This window comes from Myripristis murdjan, chromosome 6 (assembly GCF_902150065.1).
Source record: "Myripristis murdjan chromosome 6, fMyrMur1.1, whole genome shotgun sequence".
NCBI classification, from domain to species: domain Eukaryota; kingdom Metazoa; phylum Chordata; class Actinopteri; order Holocentriformes; family Holocentridae; genus Myripristis; species Myripristis murdjan.
In genome coordinates, this window is record NC_043985.1 from 1,469,212 (window position 1) to 1,490,705 (window position 21,494).

The 21,494-nt window shown below is 39.0% G+C and overlaps 1 protein-coding gene across 1 annotated transcript in view; it reads right to left on the reverse strand.

The window, feature by feature from the left end:
- Nucleotides 1-21,494, reverse strand: part of ntrk3a (neurotrophic tyrosine kinase, receptor, type 3a) — a 296,155-nt gene that overhangs the window by 106,799 nt on the left and 167,862 nt on the right. The window contains exon 12 of the mRNA XM_030053332.1: nucleotides 16,820-16,922. Within this exon, the coding sequence (XP_029909192.1) occupies nucleotides 16,820-16,922 (103 nt within the window). The remainder of the gene's footprint in view (nucleotides 1-16,819; nucleotides 16,923-21,494) is intronic.

Sequence of the window (21,494 nt, forward strand, 5' to 3'; positions counted from 1 at the left end):
AGACAAGGCAACAAGAAGTTGGCTTTTTATTCAAAACAGAGGAACTCTGTGTTTTGTTTTGTTTTGCTTGCAAGCTTTGTAGTGCCAAAGATATAAAGTTGACTACAGAGGGCCTTAGTGATTGTTTTAATATTAATGTTTCTCTCAAGAATCATGACAGCACCCCAGAACACAGAAAGTTAGTGCTTAAATGGAGGGAACCTGAGGCATGTCTGAGGAAGGGCAAGACAAATGACCAGCAGGGTCAAACTCTACTAGAGGCAGAGAGGAAAAGATGGCGAAATGTCATCACACATCTCATTGGCATCACACTGTCGCTTGCATCAAGAAATGGGACTCAAATGGCATCTTTTGGAAAGAAGTTGAGCTGCTAGCTAAGTTTGAGGTCTAGGGCAATGGGGCAGACATGAAAAGGAAGAACCAAGCTGTACAAGAAACAAAGAGCCCTGTTTGTACCTTGTAGAACCCATAACGTGAATCTCATGATAGCAGATTCAGCAAAGTCCGTCAAGAATGCTTTAGCCTATTTTTGGTTTTGTGAAGAAGCTGTTTACTTACTTTTCAGGAGCCACACAGCAATGGAGCATCTTGACAAAACATGTCAATGTGACACTGAAGTCCTGGAGTGATGTGAGATGGGAGAACAGACTTCAGAGTATTGCCATTGTCAGACATCAAACCAAAGAAATCTGAGATGCTCTCTTTGAGGAGAGACAAACTGTGAATGGCACAGCTACCAAAGTAGAGGCTCAGGGTCTGGCCGAAGAAGTGGCTTCATACAGGTTTCTGATATGCACAGTGGCATGGCTTGACATTCTCACCACCATAAACCAGGTGAACAAGCTGCTACAGTCCAGTTCAATGCAACTTGACATTGCTGTCACACTGATGCTAAGTCAGCTGCCAAGGAAATCTGTGAGAGCCTTAACATAGAGCCAGAACTTAAGGAGAGGAGGCTGAGGAGTGCCAGAAGGCAGTTTGGGCATGAGGCTGCTGATGAACCCATTAGTTATGCTCTGAAGAAGCTTGAGGTGACATTTTTCAACACTGTGGACCCTGCTCTCACATCACTACAAGAGAGATTTGAGACACTTGGTCAGATCAAGGAGAAATTTGTAGCACTGTTTGAGTTTAGCCAGCTTAAAGGGATGCCCAAGGATGAGTTGCGGAAACACTGCTCCAAGGTAGAGAAGAGAATGACTGCAACAGGAGAGTCTGATACTGATGGTGCAGACAAGGTCCAGGAAATGCTCTGAAGATGTTGTAAATTCTCTATGAAAATCATTTGCAGGAGCTGTATCCAAATGTTTGGATCGCCCTCCGCATTGCAATAACTGAAGCTTATCAAGACATAGCCTACCTCTGCTTGACAGTGGCACAACAACGCTTAAGTAGCCCGGCTATCATAAGCCTCAGCAGCAGAATTGGCACAGCAGCTGTCATACAATGACTTCATTGATAATTCTGCATGCAGATAATGCAGACATGTGCATTTCTGAAAGGCACAGATGTTTATTTACCTCACTGACCTGCTTTGAGATATCTTCCGTACCCTGGAGGGATGGGCTCAGAACAGTGAATGTCCTGTAGGGGAGAGTGGGGTAATTTGTGCCAAGGGGCAAGTAGTGCCACCCCTGTTATCTAGAAAACCATAGAAGAAGTTGGTCATGTGACCACATATTTTTGAAAAGGCATCCATTTCACTCATCCTGCAAAGAAGGGAGACACATGGCTTGAGAGGTAAGCACATTTAAGTTCAAAAAACATTTTTTTGCCCTCCAAAGTAAAATTTCCATGATCGAGGTTTTTTGATTGCTGTGTTTGAGCAATGATAGAAAACTTTGAAAACAGTTCACACAGGTTTTAGTACTTTAGTAAGCTACACCATGAGTCTATATAGTTAGCATGATGTTAGCTCAAAACAGCTGGGGGAGGCATTTTTTTCAAAATGGTGGGCTTGGGGTAATTTGTGCCAAAGGGCCTTGGGGTAAGTTGTGCCAGTGGCACAACTTGTGATTATATACTATATATTACTTTCTTGTATTTTATTGTTATTGTACATTGTCTTCTTACCTTTGATCACTAAAACTATTCAGATTCAGATGAAGATGATTTTCAGGTGCTCATTTTGGATTTTTTATTTTGTTCTGGGTGTGTGTTCATGTGGCGCTAGGCCTTGTTATAGAAAAGTGGCCTGTGATCTTGTTAAAATAATAAATAAATGTTAAATAAATAATTTTGTGTTGAATTTGTTTTGCTTTTATATAGCATTATCATTTGTGAGATTAAAATGATCTGTTATACTTCAATTATCAATGGCACAATTTACCCCAGTGTATTCTCTCTAATGGCACAATTTACCCCGCACCGGGGGCAAGTTGTGCCACAAAACCACTTTTTTTTCGAAAGCTATATTTCTCAAACAGTTTATATAAGATCCAAAGTGATTGTTCCCAGGGATGCACAACATCTTAAACTATATGTGCATATTTTAGTTGGAGGCATTACTGTAATCCCCTCGCTTTAAAGGCACTTTAAGTAAAAATTGGCACTACTTACCCCACTCTCCCCTACTGATTCCATTGTTCAAAGACACAAGGGTCTGGCTGTTACTATTTTTTTTTTTTTTTTTTTTTGCTTTTAGGTTGAAGTTCCATTTTTAAGGAAAAAATATCTTCTGTTGAAATAGTTTGTTTATTAATTGATGACCTATTTTGTGACACAGATTTATCTATTTTAGATTTATTTATTAATTTCATGTTAAAATTACTTTTGTGCACAAGGGTCTGGCTGCTATTTTTTTTTTAATTATTATTTCTTTTCTATTTCACATTGTTTTTTTTTTTTTTTTAAGGAAAATGCAAAATTTTCTTATGGCCCCAGTTTGGCCATAAGTTTTTTTCACTACAGACTGCTACTTTTTGTGTATGGATTTTTTTTTTTCTTTAATCAAGTGTCACAGGAGCCATGGGGAAGTCTATACAACCAAAGACTGCAAAGCATCCTGTAGCAGCGCTAGCTGTAGTATAGAAATTGCCAATTATAGACTATCAATGTTACTAAAACTAAATTTTCCAGTGCTTATCAAATGGTAACTTGACTTGGCAGGAGGAGGGACATTTTTATAGTTAACTTTTGTAAATACTTAGAAATTGACAATTTTATTTTCAATTGTGTAATTTATTGTTGTTTCATAGATGAATTCTTAGCCATAATCAACACACACACACACACACACACACACACACACACACACACACACACACACACACACACACACACACACACACACACACAGGCACACAAAGAGAAAAAGAGAAAATCTTTGGGCTATATGATACAGAATTATGAAAGTGATCCCTAGAATACTGCCTGTGCAAGTGTGTGTGTGTGTGTGTGTGTGTGTGTGTGTGTGTGTGTGTGTGTGTGTGTGTGTGTGTGTGAGAGAGAGAGAGAGAGAGAGTGAGAGAGAGAGAGGGAGAGAGAGAGGGAGAGAGTGAATAAGTAAAGCAGGTCCCAAGGAGGCTGTCTGGTTTTTAATAAAACACTGGAGCAGATGGTGGTATGATCTGGGACAGAGACAGAGAGGAAAAGAGAGAGACAGAGACATGGAGAGAAAAACTGAAGAGAAAAATATTTTTAATGATCTGCATTTCCATTAAACATTCAAATTAACTGCAAGCAATAATTAAAATCCATAAAAAAAAAAAAAATAATAAAAAAAATAAAGTGAATCAAGGAGTGTTTCTGTAACATCCGTTTAGGTGAATAAAACATAGCCTCCCGTGAGTGCTGAATAATGACACATTCTGATACGTCATCATCTAACTGTTGCAATGGGTAACCAGTTTCCTGGCTATATCAGAGTCCTGCAAGGGTCCACTTTTCAAACCTGTGTCCAAACCAAACCTGCAAAGCTCAATACCACACCTGACCCATTACCTACACTTTTCTCTGATTCAATCCTGGACCTGACCTATTAATGCAAGACCCACAACCCGACCCATACCCACCATCAAATATAGCTGCACATTCTGTTTAAAAAGCTTATTAAAACAGCTTATTTTTTAAAGCTTATTAAACAGCAAAGATGCTGTCGACATCATTCTCTCCGTCTGTAATCACACTGAATTTCTCCCATACATCTGACTTAGCCTTCGAGGATGTGACGTCAACAATCAGATATTCACCACTTCAGCCATATTGTTCGATGTGTAGCTTTGATCATTGTTAGTCTGTGACAGTCAGGCCAGTGACCCCCACCCACCACCCCCACTTTTTTTTTTTTTTTTTTTTTCACCCGGCCAAATGTTATTCAAGGAGGCAAGGTAATGTATCACAGTTTTAAAAAGTCATAGGCAGTAAATTACCATGTTGTACACTGGAATTTTTAAAAAGACAGCAATACTGAATGCTATTTTTGCTTCATCACCTGCCTGCATATAATTAATTTTTAACTATGCTGCACCCATAAATTAAAAAACCTGCTGACATCCATGCCGGCACAGGACTCTTGGCTACATACATGTCTGTGATTCATTTTGCAAAGCTTTTTTATCTAATTTATTGAGTGTAATGCAATTACTTGAATAAATATGTGGTGCTATTTATTCATTTCATTGGTAAGCATCTGTGTAATGAGCAGAATAATGTGTAGCCAGCTGGCTAGCATCACAGAATAATCCGCGAAGGGGTTGATTTCGCAATAAAGGCTGGCTTGGTGGATCACCATAAACTGAAAAAATTCATACTAGCAAGAGGATGAAACCTGTCCGTTTTGGTGACCCCGTGACGTTTCTGTTAGTGCCACCAGCAGGGCATCTATGTTCAAAGTAACGCATTCATTTAACCCTGTTTTAAAACCCAGAACCCACATATATCCTTTTATTTTTTTTAAAATTTTGCAGGTATTTGTCAGTTGTTTTACCAATTTATTTGATAATTTGTCATGTTGATTTTTTTTTCAAAGTAATCAAGTAAATTTGAAAAGGGTTAATGATGGGCTTTTCAGTTCTGCTTCCAGTAGCATTTCACAGACCAACTTTCTTTTCGAGCACACCCTAGGCTATCCCACATTGTTCTGTTTTGCTCCAGGCCAGCTGTTCAAACACAGGAAAGAAAGTGTCCATTTAGAACGATCTCTGCTTCTATGTCCCTCTTTTTTTCTATTTCTCTTTCCCTGTCCTTGTTAACTTGAAAGACCAAAATATCCTACTGAAGCAGAAATACTTTAGCTGAATTTTTTAGTGAGGTAGAAATAAGAAAAAGGGTCTCATTTAAAGTGCATTCTGAGTAAGTGTTACTTAGAGAAATACGCTTTCTTACATATGATCTTTAGGGTTAGGGTTAAAAATAACCCTTACCCTAACCCTAACAGTTTCATTCAGTTTCATTATGCTTGTTTAATGTAATGTAAAAAAAAAAAAAAAAAAAAAAAAAAAATACATTTACAAAATAAAGGTCATAAACAAAGAAAGCAAGACTCAACATGATTTAGAGGAGTTAGCGTGGTGTCTATATAGACCATTCTTTTCCTTACTGTTATCCCTAGAATGAATTAAAAAAAATGAATATTAACTGCTGATGGCATCATGTTTTTTTGCATGCAATCTGTATTATCCTAACATCCAGTTCACAAAGAAACTGTGCAAATCAAGTAATTGTGCAGCTATGGCCAAACAATTTACAACATTCATAATGCAATGTGACAATGCTTTGCCCAGCTCATGTTCTGTGGAGGTAGAAAGCAAGTCTTGTCTATACTGGGTTACATCAGGGACGATTCTCAAGAACATCTGTCATCCACAGAGCAGAGCTGTCAGGCGTGTCAGATCAGGGTCAACACCCAGGCCAGCCTCACCTTCCCAAATACTGGGCTCCCGTAGCCAATCAGAAAGTTTCTTGAAAGCTCGATTGAATGCTTGTGGAGGGCATCTTACCCAACCTTTTAAACACAAGAAATCTGACATCAATCCAGCATCACAGGCCTTATATTTGAATATAACATTTTAATGATTATAAATGTAGTTTTCTGGTCATTTTTAATTCTGCTGATTTTGTTTTTATTATTTATTTATTTATCCATCTAATGTTCCAGCAGGTTTTATTATTTATTTACTAATTTATTTATTTTGCTTCTGCTCGTCACCTTTTTCCCTGTGTTTATATTTCTACATAATCTATATTTTTTATATTTTATTTAATATATTTTATATAATTTATATTACAAGAAAAATGACCTATAAATTACCCACAATAATTTAAATACCATAAAATCAACCTGACTATCATATTTTTTTCCCCAAATGATATACAGATTTTTAGGCATTCTATTATCTCAAATTGTTTACAAAATAGTGCATATAGGTTCCATAAATGGGAAAAAAAATACCCCTGCGTGCCCCTACACTTCTGTAGGTTTGGGCTAAGACCCAAATGTTTACAACATCTGGCTCCGCCCCTTTCCCAAAAGGGAAGATGGGAAAAGTTGCCACCAGCACATTTACAGAACATTAGTAAATGGGGGAAAAAGTCAAGAAAAGCTAGCTCATGTGCTCCAAGAAAAATTATAGTCTCTCCTGTTTTTCCTGCAAGCTCTTTTCTGCAGTCAACCACTTGCAATGCAAGAAAAGCTCCCAAAACATATGACACCTTGGAGAAATGGAAGCTAAACTTGGTAAAGGTCAAACAGTAGATGAGCTAGGAATAGCACTTATTAGTCCCTCCAGGATACTGTGGAGTGATATCCAAAATTCCACAGTAATTCTGCACTTTTAAGTTTAAGGTAAACTACTACAAAATGCAAACTTGAGGATTAACTCAAGTGGCAAAAAATTGTAATATAAATGTAACTTCGGTGATGAGAACCATGTAAACTCACCTATCAAACTTGAGCTTATGCCATGTATTTTTGTCAGTTGAGTCCAAAGGGTCCTCACTTCAGTGCACTTGAATATCATTAATATTAGTATACCTTTAATGTTCTTTAATGCACTACTACTAATAATGTTTCTGATCGTTATGGAGAGCTTATACAATCTGCACTGTGCCACTGTGTTGGCACAGTGCAGATTTTAAATGTTATTTAAAATGTAGCAAAACATAGTTCTTGAAGTCATAAAATACATGAGTAAAATTAAAATGCAGATTTAACAATATTGTAAATAAATTAACAATATAAAAAATAATTAATCGCTTCCATCCTCTTTCCCTCTCTCGATTGCTTTCTCTCTGCTTGACAGGGTGCGCTTCATGCCTCACTGCACCAAGGTGTCCACACTGCACCAAGGCCTCCAGAAACAATGGTTTGCCTCCCTCACAGCCATCTATTTAAAGGACTGCTGCCACTGAATTTAACAAGACCTCAGTCCTCACTTTTCTCTCAGCAGAAAAGGTTTAGTATGATTCCACAAACTGTTTCTGAATGCTTTTAGATTTAAAAAAAAAAACATTTTGGGTTCTGTGAGAAACATCACACAGGCAGCAAGCATATAGGCGAGGTAAGGTAAATTACTTGGATTCATACAATCAGCTCTCTTTGTAAACAGAAGCTACTCCAGATTATTTTCCTTGTAGGGGCAAAAGGGGACCCATGGTGCAACCTGCAGTACTCCCTCCCTGACACCAAATGTCTTTGCCATTCTGCAGCTCAACTCCAGTGTTACCACCTTAGTAACTTTGACGCTAGATTTAGCATGTTTTCAGACCACCCTGACGACTTTATCCCACAAAAGCGGCTGGCAACAAAGCTAGCAACTTTTTCTGATCTTTGGGAGAACATCTGTATTCACACACTAATGCACTTTAGTGACAGCATGTTACACATAACAGCGCATATAATAGTTTGCTCCACACTTCATGCCAGGAGCATGCTAAAGATGCCCTGTCTTCTGAGGAGGGACCACCATGGATCTCCTTCACCAGTCCCACAGCACCTGTGTGGGTTAGGGTCACTAGGATGACCACAGTCCAGAGAACAGCTGCTCATTCACACGACCAGAACTGCAGAAGTGCAAATGAATATAATGCATATGCAGTATAACATTCATTATAGCCCATCACAAATGATGATTCTGTTCATGTTTTTTTTTTATACTATACATATTTGATAACAATGCAGATCAGCCTGGTATACAAATTAGATGACGATGTCATCTAGCGACTTCATGCAACTTTTGGGACAGCCAATAGTGACTTTCCTTAAACTGGAGTTGGCAACAGTGCTCAACTCACAGAATCCCCTCGGCTTACTCAATTAAGTTGAATTTCCTCAGTGACTGCTGTAAATACTCCTATCTAATAAAGAATGAGCCAAGCAGGACATAGTTTAAAAAAAGAGCTGAATTTAGTGAACAAGTATCCAAAGTGATCCAAAGTTTTTTCTTACCTTGGTATGCACCAAACTGACCATTTTGAACACTCAAGGAAACTTGCTCTTGAAGATTGACACATATAGCTTACAAAACTAACATTCCTCGAAATTTACATAGATCTCACAATAATATTAATTTGCTGTCTCAGGAACAATGTGACATGCTGAATTTAGCAGATAGGTTTGCTAGCTGTTTACTGGTTAGTAAACTAGCCAATGTGGCTAGACACTGGTAACTTAAGCTAATGGGCCAAATATATTAAAATGTTGAGTGATATCGAGTGATGTTGAGTAACAGTCCACCACTGACTACACAAAAAAGAAAAAAAAAAAAAAAAAAAAAACAGAATTCTTGAATTTATCAGTTACATGGTGTATTTATACCTTGCTGTATTTGTTCTGATCAGATAGTCATCAGAAAATGCATTCTCCTTTTTAATACAATGGAGTTGCATTAAGTATTACTCAATATATTGATTGTATTGACCACTTAATTGACTAATTAAACATTTATGACCTAGTCATCTTTTTTAAGTTTTTCAATTCTTGTTAAGAGAGTAAGAGTACATTCAGCCACAGATACAGACTCCCCTGTTGTTTAAGAGAGAGATAGAAATCATTCATACCCACCGCAATACAGATGTACAACTCCTCCTTCTGATTCATTCACATAAGCTCCCTGAACCCAGCACTTTTAACTCTTTTACCAACTTTTTTATACGCACATTTTTATCAATATATTTATTATCCATTATCACTGTGTGCTTTTATGTTTCTTCACTTCTGTGTCCCATGATTTTGTGTTTGTGTTGTTTTTCTCTCCATTGTCATGTATTTCTTTTTCCTTGCTGCTGCTTGTGACATTTTAAATTTCCCCTTGGGGATTAATAAAGTAATCTATCTATCTATCTATCTATCTATCTAAGAGGATTCACATCATTTTCACTGAAAAGTCATATGTTTTTGCATACATTACACTGTGTAGACTATACTGGTGTAGCAAAGTTAACCACCCACAAACAAATGATTACTGGCCATCACTTGTCCAAGACAAACATACTGGCATGTGTGTGAAATGTGCGGACATCCTTGCCTTTTGTCCACACAGAAACCTGCTGTACTGTTTTAAAAAAGTGAACTCACTGAGCCTGTTACCTGAGAAATGCTTGTAAACTACATAACTGGTTTCATTATCATTCCTAAATGTGAGTCTCACTTTCAACCCTTTAAACAGAGACATTCAGAAAAACTCAAAAAGAATGCAACAACTTGCTTTTTGTTAAGTGACAATATGTGAAAGATAACAGCCTTAGCACTGCCTAAATGAAACGGTAATACTGTATATCCAGTACTTTGGGTGGAGGTCTTACCTCTAACCTCTTCGCTGAACAAGCACTAACCATCTAAAATTTTTACTTCACAAGCTGCAACAAGAATCTTCCTGGAGTCCTTTCTTCAACCACACAGTTTTCTGGCTAATGTAAGTTATGGCAATAAACATTATTCTATGTACACATGCTTTTGAGTTTTTTTTCTGATATGATTTGGCAAGAAACATTAGAACTAAAAACTGGAGTCCTGCAGGAATATAAGTTACACACCTGTCAATTCCACAACCTTTGTGATACAAGGTTTTGGTCTCATTACACACTCTTCTGCCTCTCTTTCAGGCCTCGCTGCCCTTATGGAGCAAAGGAAAACTCAATAATATTATGAGTTATAGTCAGTGTCCAATAATGATAAATATAATGATTCTGGACAAAAATATGTAAATACAGAGAGATGGAGTTGAGTTGTGAGTCTTTGTCCACTCCCAGAAAATGTTGCACTTTGGTCTTTTTCAAATCTAAAAATAAATGGCCAGACACATGCTATTGACATGGGTCTCTGGCATTCAAATAATATGCAGATACAGATTCTTGATAACTGTATTTAAAAGCCCAGAGAAATCATCCAACCCAGATGTCTAAGATACATTTGTTGGCACTGCCAGTAAAGGATAAATGCAAAAGCATGTTGTGATCTTGGAATGTCATATCATACCACTGATTATGAACAGTGTGCAGTGGTCTGCTGAACAAGCAAAACTATTGCTTTCAATATGGACATCTGATTTTCAGGAGAAAATGGAAGGGAGTATTCTGAAAAGTAAACTGTATTTTGAAATTTGTTCAGAGTTGGTGAGCCAAGAGTTCATCAGAACCCAGGACCTTCATTATCAACAAGTTAAACAACAAGCAGGATTCACTCAGTAGAGTGCAGATCTCTGCAAACACATCTCTGGAGTATGGGCTATGTGCTGAGCAAAACCTGAGAGAGACTCAGCAGCCAACTGTATTGTCAATTACAAAATACATTACTGCATGATTTAAATATAATACAGCACAGTGTAGAATATATGCCTTAAAACTCCCAAACCTCTCATGTTTAGCTTTTTATTTTCTCTCTGTATCAATTTCAGGTTATTTCATATTATTTTATTATACCAGTGGTCTAGAACCTGTGGCTCATGAGATATTTCTGGCTCTCTGCCAGAGGTCATATGGCTTTGAAGAGAAACCGTTTCAAAAATAACACAAATTAAAATATTAAACTTCAGCAACTACTGCTGGAGTCTCTCTCTCTCACACACACACACACAAAAACCCTGTGAAGATTACATTAATAGTTTGCTGACATAAAACTGTGCTGGCAGTTATACTCATTTTTAACAGGGGTGAAATGTCAGGCAATGTAACCTATTTTAACCACCTATCAGACATTTTTTACAGTGTTGTGTTTCTTGTTTGTCGGATCTGTCAGCTGTTGACTTGAAGTGGGTGAACTCACCAGAAAACAAAACAAACACACACACACACACACACACACACACACACACACACACACACACGCAAAACAAAACAAAAAACGCATGACATGATTTTTCGTCTAGGATCGGAGCAAACATGGCCACAATTCACAATTATTATCACAAGAGGGAACCACATTTTAATTTCATTATACAACCTGTTGTATAATGACCAATAAACCTCCTTGTATCCTTGTATCCTTGTATTTAATTAATTAATTAATTCAAATCAAATCAATTCAAATCAGTTCAAATCAATTCAATTCAATTCAGTTCAATTCAATGTCTTTATTGTCATTGCACTGTGTACAACAAACAAAAGCAAACTAGACAGCATCTATAGGCATGCCGGTTTGCTAGTTAGCATGTTGGTTCCATGAATCGTGAGCAGAAAAGAACCAGAACTGTTTTGGTCAAAAAGAGGTACTTTTTTCACATCATTTTTTCTTTTAATGTTTTTGCTCTTCGTATCATTTCAGGTTAGTTAAACTCAGCTCGATTCAGTGGGTGCTATGATGGTGTGGCACAGACTCAAAGCTGAAGCTGGATGCAACAAATTAGTTGTGAAAGCATTACATCAAGCACACCAAAATGAATGACATAATGCAATATTTCTGTCTTGATGGCTCTCCCTTCCTTCTCTTCCTATATCTGTCCCATTTTGCAGAGAGAGAGGAAGAGAGAGCATACAGAAGCAGACAGCAGACAGAACATGACCCAAGTCAAACATCGCATAAACTTAATGACTGGCAGCTGGTATCCTGGGAGGATGCTGTGGCTTTAAAACACTAAAAAGGGAGAAGAACCATAAAACCCACCAGACCCATTTTTATCATTCCAAAACCAAATCAAGGACACATACATCCCACAATAATCACATCGAATTACACTTCAACTCCCATCAAGTAACAGCCTAACAGATGTGTCCCTGTCATTGCTGGTTTAGTCTCTTAGAACCAGAATAAAAGCTCGTGCAGGTCACGGTAAATACAATATTATGTTTATACCCGCTTGCTTTAAAATGGGAAAGCATCTATCAAGTTCTATGTGACTGGGGTTTGATAGTGTTATGGAGATACACATAAAGGACCTGTAGGGGATTTTTTTGGGTACAGATACAGTATATTCAGGTTTGATCAATGTGTGCTGATATAAAATGGCAATACTTTTTGGATTGTTGACCATTTTCAGGCCATAAAAAATGCAAACATTTAGGGCTCTAGTTTCCCGGCGCAGTGCAGGGTGGCGCAGTGAGGCGAACCCTGCGCAGAGCTAGTTTCGAGCAGCGCAACCCGAGGCGCGCACAGAGGCAGACCAAGGTGCGCTGAGATGGGAGTGGCGTTGCAGCGGGGGGAGGTGCCGACAGATTCGGCTTGGTGCAGTGACAGTTTCCTGCCAAAAGGCTTCGCCGAGGTGCGCCAAAAGCTCGCCATCTGAAACCACGTCTACTTTCAGCGCAAGGCGGAGCGGAGCTGGTGTAGTGGAAGTTTGGCTGACCGGCGCACATCACCAAAACCTCACAATCAGCACAAATGGTGCCAATCTCCTTTGATCTGACATCAGCTGTGACGGGACAGTTGATATGGAGATACATTTATGTGCTGATTGAGATAGTAGCATTGAATAGTGTTTTTTGTGGGTACTTATTTCATTGTTAATGTGTCTGACATTCTGGAAACCTGCCTGTGAGCTTTTGGTGACGTGTGGCCGCCTGTCAGCCAAACTTCCACTACACCGGCTCCACTCCGCCTGAGGCAGTAGACCTCCATGTCAGTTGTGTAAATGTTCATTACGCCTTTGTGCAGCGCATTTTAAAGGCGAGGACAGGGGCTCATTTGATTGGTTTAAAGTGAATTAGCTGTGTCAAACCCACTCCACGCCTTCTCTCCTCTCTTCACCCGGTAGGAGGGACGGTGTAGTACTTGTGCCACCGAGCACGGCGTGCCAAACTTGCAAAATCTGCCTGGCCACACCCAGTTGGTGAAGTGCAGCTGCACTGCGCCCCCGCCTCGGCAGGTCTGCGAAACTAGAGCCCTTAGTGTTCTGTTTGGTGATTGATGAAAATACTGATGCCAGTATTCTTTCACAGAAACTGCCAACAGCAAATATTTCAGCATTCAGTTAACCATCTGTCCTCCTTATCTACCTCCTTATAGATGCAGCCCAGTGCAGTGAGGAATTCAAAGATCTGGGTGTATTCCAGAAAGTGGGTTATGTGAAAACTCAGAGTAACTTAACCCTGAGATGAGGGAAACTCTGAGTTATCCGTTCCAGAAAGAGAGGAAAACGAAACTCTGAGTCAGTCACCATGGTAACAGACTCTGTGAACATAACCTGCTCACTGGCAGGTTTACTATAAGAAAACCTGAGTTTGTACCTGTCTCATCCCAAATGAAAGCTGTTAGGCACGGATTGCCCATTCATTCCTGATTGATATCGAAGCCGAACTGATTCGAAATGCCTTATGTCACGAGAGAATCTTCCAACCCAGATTACATGTCCTGTCATTTCCAGAGGATTATCTGTTCGAACGTTACCGCTTTTAATCAAACAGTATAATTTATCTCAATAACATTCTCCGGCCATACATCACCAACCTCACACACCGCGGACATGTGCTCACATCACAGCAAATTTTATGCATAGCACTACATGTATATATCTATATCTATATCTATCTATATCTATCATAAAGAATCATAAACCCTCATTCCCTTCCTGCCATATCCTGCCAGGGTGGTTCTCTGGCAGGATATGATGGGATATGGCACATATATTACACATTTCTACTTATCTGAAGAATGAACTATATCTTCCTGCCACACACGGAGGGACAGTTATGAGTAATATGGTGCTATGTGTAGCATAATTTAACTTGTAGTTTTTTGAATTTTGCATAAAAGTGTTGCTTGTAAGATGCTGAGATGTAATGGTAAGACCTGATATGTTTGTGAATTCAAACTTGCACTATATGAGAAAGGCGTTATTGTGCCAGTAAAGTTTCAAAGAGCCAGACACAGAGTTTGAGAGACAGACACTGGCAGACAGACAGATATACATCTCTTGGTGCTTTCTGGACATTAAAAGACTATTGAATCCGAAACAAGATTGCACTGCGATAAAAATGACAATATTCCTTCTGAGGGGAAAACAGATATGTAATTTCCTCCTCAAGCACAGGAACAGAGTGTAGGAAGACAAGGATTTATGGAGGCATTATGGAATCATCAGATTTTTGGTCTGCTACTTGTTCTTTTAAAATGATCCATTTTGAGGGCCTGAGAGTTGATATCAACACATGTATCTCTGTGTATGCCTTAAGTGAAAAGCCTGCATTATGAGGGTGTGTGTGTATGTGTGTGTGTGTGTTTGTCTGTGAAGGTCTGTGCGTATGTGTGCGAGTGCATGTCCCCCCAGCCATAAATGTGCATCCGCTCTAAGGCAGCTCTAAATGAACAGATGGATGTAATCAACAGATGGTTGAGATGGTGTTTCTGTGTTTATGCCCTTAAGATATGGGGTGTGTGCATGTGTGAGTGCATACACCCTCCCTGTCTAAGTGAACATGTTAGCTTTCATGTAAAAAAGAAAAAAAAAAAGTTAAAAAAAAGCATATCTATATATAGATATCTATCTATCTGCCTGCTCACTGGCAGGTTTACTTTAAGAAACCCTGAGTTTCTACCTGTCTCATCCCACATGAAAGCTGTTAGGCACGGATTGCCCATTCATTCCTGATTGATATCGAAGCCGAACTGATTCGAAATGCCTTATGTCACGAGAGAATCTTCCAACCAAGATTACATGTCCTGTCATTTCCAGAGGATTATCTGTTCGAACGTTACCGCTTTTCATCAAACAGTATAATTTATTTCAATAACATTCTCCGGCCAAACATCACACACACACACATATACACTCCTGATCCAAATTTTAAGACCAGCTGAAAAATTGCAAGAATTTACATTTTGCACTGTTGGATCTTAAGAAGGTTCTAAGTAGAGCTTCAAAATGCAAAAAGAAGAAATGGGAGTGAGACAAAAAAAAAAAAAAAAGAGTAAGCAATTTATTGCAAACAACCATTAAAGTGAAATAGGCTGTTCATCAGCTGATCAAAAGTTTAAGACCACTGCCTTTAAAAGCTCAAATCTTGGCAAAAATGTGGATTCAGTGTCATTTTCTGTCAGATATCCACACTGTCATGACCTCCTGATGGCAAAGGTAAAAAAGCTTTCTCTCTTTGAACGCGATCGGATTGTTGAGCTGCATAAGCAAGGTCCAACAACAAGGCCCTCACAGCGAGCCATTGCTGCTGAGGTTGGACGCAGTAAGATCTAACAGTGCAAAATGTAAATTCTTGCAATTTGTATATATATATATATATATATATATATATATATATATATATATATATGTATTGAAAGGAATAACTTAAAACAAATGTGCTAACAATTAAAGTAAGTAAAGTAAAGTAATAGCTGGTGTCATCAAGATAAAATGATGTTGCAGTGTGCTGTTCCACTTTCCTCATATACTACTCACAAAAAGTTAGGGATATTTGGCTTTTGGGTGAAATTTATGGAAAATATAAAAAGTTCACGCTACAGTAATATTATATCATGAAAGTAGGGCATTTAAGTAGAAGCATGCACTGGTGATTTCCTCATCTCAAACAATTTCTTGAAACAAAAGCCAACAACAGTGGTGGATATACCACAACAAAAAATGGCAGTGTCAATAACTTGTCATGTGCCCTTGAGCATCAATTACAGCTTGACAACGACGTCTCATGCTGTTCACAAGTCGACTTATTGTCTGCTGAGGCATGGTATCCCACTCTTCTTGAAGGGCGACCCTCAGGACATTGAGGTTCTGGGGTACAGAGCTCCGAGCCTCTACACGGCGACTCAGCTGATCCCATAGGTTTTCTATGGGATTCAGGTCTGGAGAAAGTGCAGGCCACTCCATTTGAGGTACCCCAGTCTCCAGCAGCCATTCCCTAATGATACGACCTCGCTGAGCTGGAGCATCAAACACCTGGTGTGAATTTTGCCGTTAAGCTCCTTGTTAGAGAACAGCAACTTGTGCAAAAAGTACTGAAACACTGAACAGTTGGACATGTGCATTCAGAAGTTTACAGAAGGTCACATTAAGTTCACCTGTAAAGGTTATAATGCATTTTAGGTTCATCCTGAAATTTCACCCGAAAGCCGAATATCCCTAACTTTTTGTGAGTAGTGTATTTCCCCCCTCAAGCCCTTAAACTCTGATGCACTGTAGGCATTTACCCTGATGACACAGGTGACGACACTTTAAAGTCTGTCAGGATCAGGGATCAGGGCTTAGAGAAGACATTGGGATTGTGCCTATCAGTTTCAATGGAGACTTGTAGCATCCCATGATCCCTTGACTGTGATTTTTAAAGATATTGAATCCTGGCAAAAATATCAACTTTACCAGCTAGAAATATCTGCTCGGACTTCAAAGCCCCATAACAGTCACACCATCAAACAGGTTTACAGAGAAAGGCATAGTTGTGTAAAGAAATGAAACATCAGAATGAAAAAAGATAGACTGATAGATAAATGTAAGATTCCTACCCTTCATGCCAAACTTGGAGCGTCGTCCATACTTGTTGATGAGAACAAAGAGAACCACCAACATCACACAGGCAAACCCCGCAAGTCCTACTGCTATGGAGACCTGTAGAGGAAAAAAAAGAGGAGAGGCAATGTAATGGAATAAACATTTAGACAAAAAAAGAAACTGGATAGAGGAATCACTACTGAGCCGATGTTTTGGAAAAATTATGTTTCTAGGACACTGTTAAGATAGTAATTAACTCTTGCTGTTGATTGCCTGGGCATACTGTTGCTGATATTCCCACAGTACAATCTACTGCATTGGCTATGACATACACAGAAGTTCAACACCTGGTTTGACTTATCACAACATTGAATGGACTATTCCTAATGTTAGCCGCTCTTGACCACTCAAACGTTAGCTTTAGCCACTTTTATTAGCTTTTGTTAACTAGGTTAGGAAAAGGTCTACGTTAAGGTTAGAAAAGGGTTTGTCATGATGCTTGATTTTAGGAAATGGTAATGGTTAAGGTTAAAAAAAGGTCATGGCTAAGTTGAGGAAAAGGTCATGAAAAAGGTAACTTAAGGGGACTTAGAAAACTTCACACAATGATTGCTAATATTTGCTAGGTAATGTTGGCCAGGTAACGTTAGCTAACTAAGAACAAACATGGTTCTTGCTTGAGACTGGTGTCGATCCCAGGGCTCTGGAGTGAAGGTCCATGTGATTGACCTATCCACCCACCCAACCACCTCCCTCTGAGACTGACTTTGTTGGTCTTTATGCTACACCACTGTATGTCTGGCTTCAGGGTCCCATTTGATTGGTTAAGACAGATTAACAATAGGAATAGATGATAACAGCTTCTGATATGCAGTTTTGTGATCAGTGACATCCACCGCCACACCCCTTTTGACCAACCAGCATCTAATCAGTTCTTTCCTAGCCCATATCCATTCATAACTTCTCAAGATATCCTGCAAACAACCAGCCAAATAGACAAATGGCATGGGGTTGAAACATAACCACATCACTTTTGGGGGATGTACTGCTCCACAATGACTTGTGGATAATTATTTATCATGAAGGTCCTTAGGTGCTATATGGTATCAGACTCATGGTACAGGAGGAATTTGCTCCTTTTTAAATGGTGCAAAAGCCAATATGGCACATCTGGAAACACCCTATACAGTTGGAAGGGTGTACAGCATGAGCCTGTCGATCATATGACACCAGTCTTGAGTCTGTAGGCCAGGAATAATTATAAACATCTGAAAATGTAAAGTTTGACCAAATGAGTCCTTCACCTAGAGACCTGGGTCTATGGATACAAAATTTGCTGTGTAGGACTTAGGTGAACCTGAGACAGTGAAGACTTTTAAATTGTGTATATTCTGATTATTTTAGAGAGCCACGAGATAAGCTATTTGGGGTTGTGGTCTTCTTTGGGTCTGTGTTCCATGCACATTTTCTTTAAAAAATGTTTTCTTTTACAGTTTTTCTTGATTGCTAAAACACAAAAACTGGTTCCTGTAGCACAAAAACCCAAACTTTTTTGTCATTCCCAGAAGCACACACATTTCCCATAACCATAAACACAATTCACCTCAATATAATTAACTCACGTTATCATGACCTAAACTCAGAGACCACACCTTTCTCCAGGTGCAAACACTCAGCCTAAAAATTGTTAACACACCACTGATTCTTGGAAATTTGGACAAAACAGGTTTGAATTTGGAAAAAAAACAAAACAAAAGTGAGTTAAATTACAAAATCTGAAGGTATATCATTATAGGCCAAGGTCTTGGCTGTTCAGCAATGTACCGGTGCAACCTCCTCATTTTGCATTTTTTTCATAAAATAGGTGTTTTTCCAGTCATTAGGCTACTTTGTTTTTGTCAACACCATCACTGTAATGTTTTTTTTTTTTAATTTGAAAAACATGTTTTTGTATCAAAAGAGACTAATACTTTAATAATTCAACAGCAGCAAAGAAACATATTGTATGTATATTCATTTAAAACAAATATAACTGCCTCTGAAGGTGGTGACACTAATCTGACGGTGGTGACAGTGGCCTCATTAAAACATGCAATTCCAAAGTCAATGGCTTCTTGCTTAACAACTTTATTTAACTATTTGGTACAAAAAATAACAATCCTGAGTACTGTTATAAGCATTTTTCAGACTTCAGTCATCACCGTCAGACAGAAAACCTGACGACAAAGACAAATCATCTCTGATGCAATATGTGCCACTCTAGTTCATCATGTGGTGGTACACGGGAGGACTATGCGAGAAGCTGGCCAGCTAGTTCAACCAAACCTGAGCATTTCACAGTCGCATCGATTGTGCGTACTTTCAGGTGGGAAAACAGGTAATTTGCCTTATTGTCACCGCACATATACATGTACTGTATCACAGTACATGTACAGTAATGTTGTAGTGCATACTGACAGAATATCCACTATGTAGATTTTACTGTACTATACTGTACTGAGTAATGGATGACCATAGGTCAGTAATGGTCAAATTTCATTTCTGGTGAACTCAGAGGCAGCCATCGATTGGAGGGAGGCACCGATTGCTGAGCAGGAGACTGCCTTGGTGAATATGGTGATTGAGAAAAATTCTGAGAAAAATTCAAACCCGCATTACTGAAGACCAGGGAATCCTTCAAGGAACTGACAGAATAAGCCTTTCTACCATTGACCGGATAATACAACGGAACCACATAAGGACGAAGCAACTTTACCGTGTGCCTTTTGAGAGGAATTCTGACAGGGTTAAGGAGCAACAATTCCAATATGTGCAGGTTATTGCTATACAACACAGAAATGTAGAGTAAAGGCCCATCTTTCATTCCAATACACACAGTACTGTGTTTGAAGTAAAATGTGTGTTTTTGACTCCTGTAGAGAATCTTTGAGACGGATGCCATGGCTGACCCTCATGAATACATCTTTATCGATGAAGCAGACTTCCATCTGACAAAAAGGCGCAAAAGGGGCCGCAACATCATTGGACACCGAGTAATCACACAAGTTCCAGGCCAGAGGGGAGGCAGCATCACCATGTGTGCAGCTATTAGCAATCGTGGCATCCTCCACCGCCATGCCATACTGGGTCCATACAACACTGCACTACTCCTTCAGTTTCTAGATCAGCTGTACAATAACATTCTTCAACAGGAAGGGGAGCCAGGGCAACCAGAGCAAGCCCAATATGTTGTCATTTGGGATAACGTGAGCTTCCATCAGGCTGCTCTGGTTCGCACCTGGTTCAATGACCATCCCAGGTTCACTGTCCTTTTCGATATCCAATAGAGGAGTTTTTCTCAGCATGGCGGTGGAGGGTGTATGACCACAACCCATACACACAGCACAATCTCCTAGAAGCATGAATGAATGCCTGTGAAGACATTTCTCTGGACTCTATCCAGGCTTTGGATCCATCACACAAGGGGATATTTCCCATGCTGCCTGGCAAGAGCAGATATGTGTGATGTTGACAAAATACTATGGCCTGACCCTGACCTGAGACAAGATCATGCTAATGCTGTTACCGATGCTAATGCTGTTGCCGATGCTGATGCTGTTGCTGATGCTGATGAACCTGTACATGTGCTGAATATGGAAATAATATGGAAGACATTTTGGTGGCAGCGTTTTGAATTAATCCCTCCAGTGTGTAACAAACACTCATGTAGTCTGTGTTTTGACACCTTGTGTGTGTTGTCTGAGGGTAAAACCTAATTGGGACCCAGAAGTTGGATGTTTGTACCGTTGGGTGTGAGTTTTTAGAATTGTGTGTGAAGATTTGAGAAAATGGTGAGTTGTTCCAGGAATTGTGTCTAAGCAATTGAGAAAAACTGTAAATTTATATATGTTAAATTTATATATAACATACAAAAACAAAAGGGTTCAGCACTTGATGCTCGGACACCTAATAATAACAATAATGATATGCACTATGAATGTGCATTACACCTATTCTGTTTCTGAAAAGCTCTGCCACACATACATACAAATGCATGGACATATGCACACACACACACACACACACACACACACACACACACACACTTGCACATACACTCAACTAAAACCTTTGCTGCAATGGTTATTTTTTCCCAGTCAATTACAGAAGAAGGATGAACTCAATTACATTTCTAACCAACTCTGAGGCTCACCAGCCACAAGGGGATTTAGGCAGATAGAGGCAAACAGATGAGACAGAACAGAGGAAAAGGAAGAAAAGGCTGGATTAAAATAGCACACTGAGCATTTCTTTCTTACATTACATTGGCTCATTTTACATTTCTCTTTCCTTTTCTCTTTCTTTCAGTCTCTCTAAGATTTTACAGAGGCATTTGATGACAATTGCAATCAAAAATAAAGTGGAATTTTACAGCTTTCCTCCTTTTTCCCCTCAGCAAAATTGTGGGATTAACAAAATTTACAAACCAATTGTACTTAAATCCAGCAAAAATATTATGAAAACAGCTTCAGTTTAAAGCACTATCATACTAATAAACATTCTAAAAATTGCATAAACTGAGGTTATATTGGCATTGGACTATTCTGTGTTTTCAAAAAAATGCAAGGCTCAGTTAATTACAATTAGCTGTCTGTTTTCCACCACAGCCAAAGGAGTCAACAGAATGTACGCAGGATATAACCTGAGCTA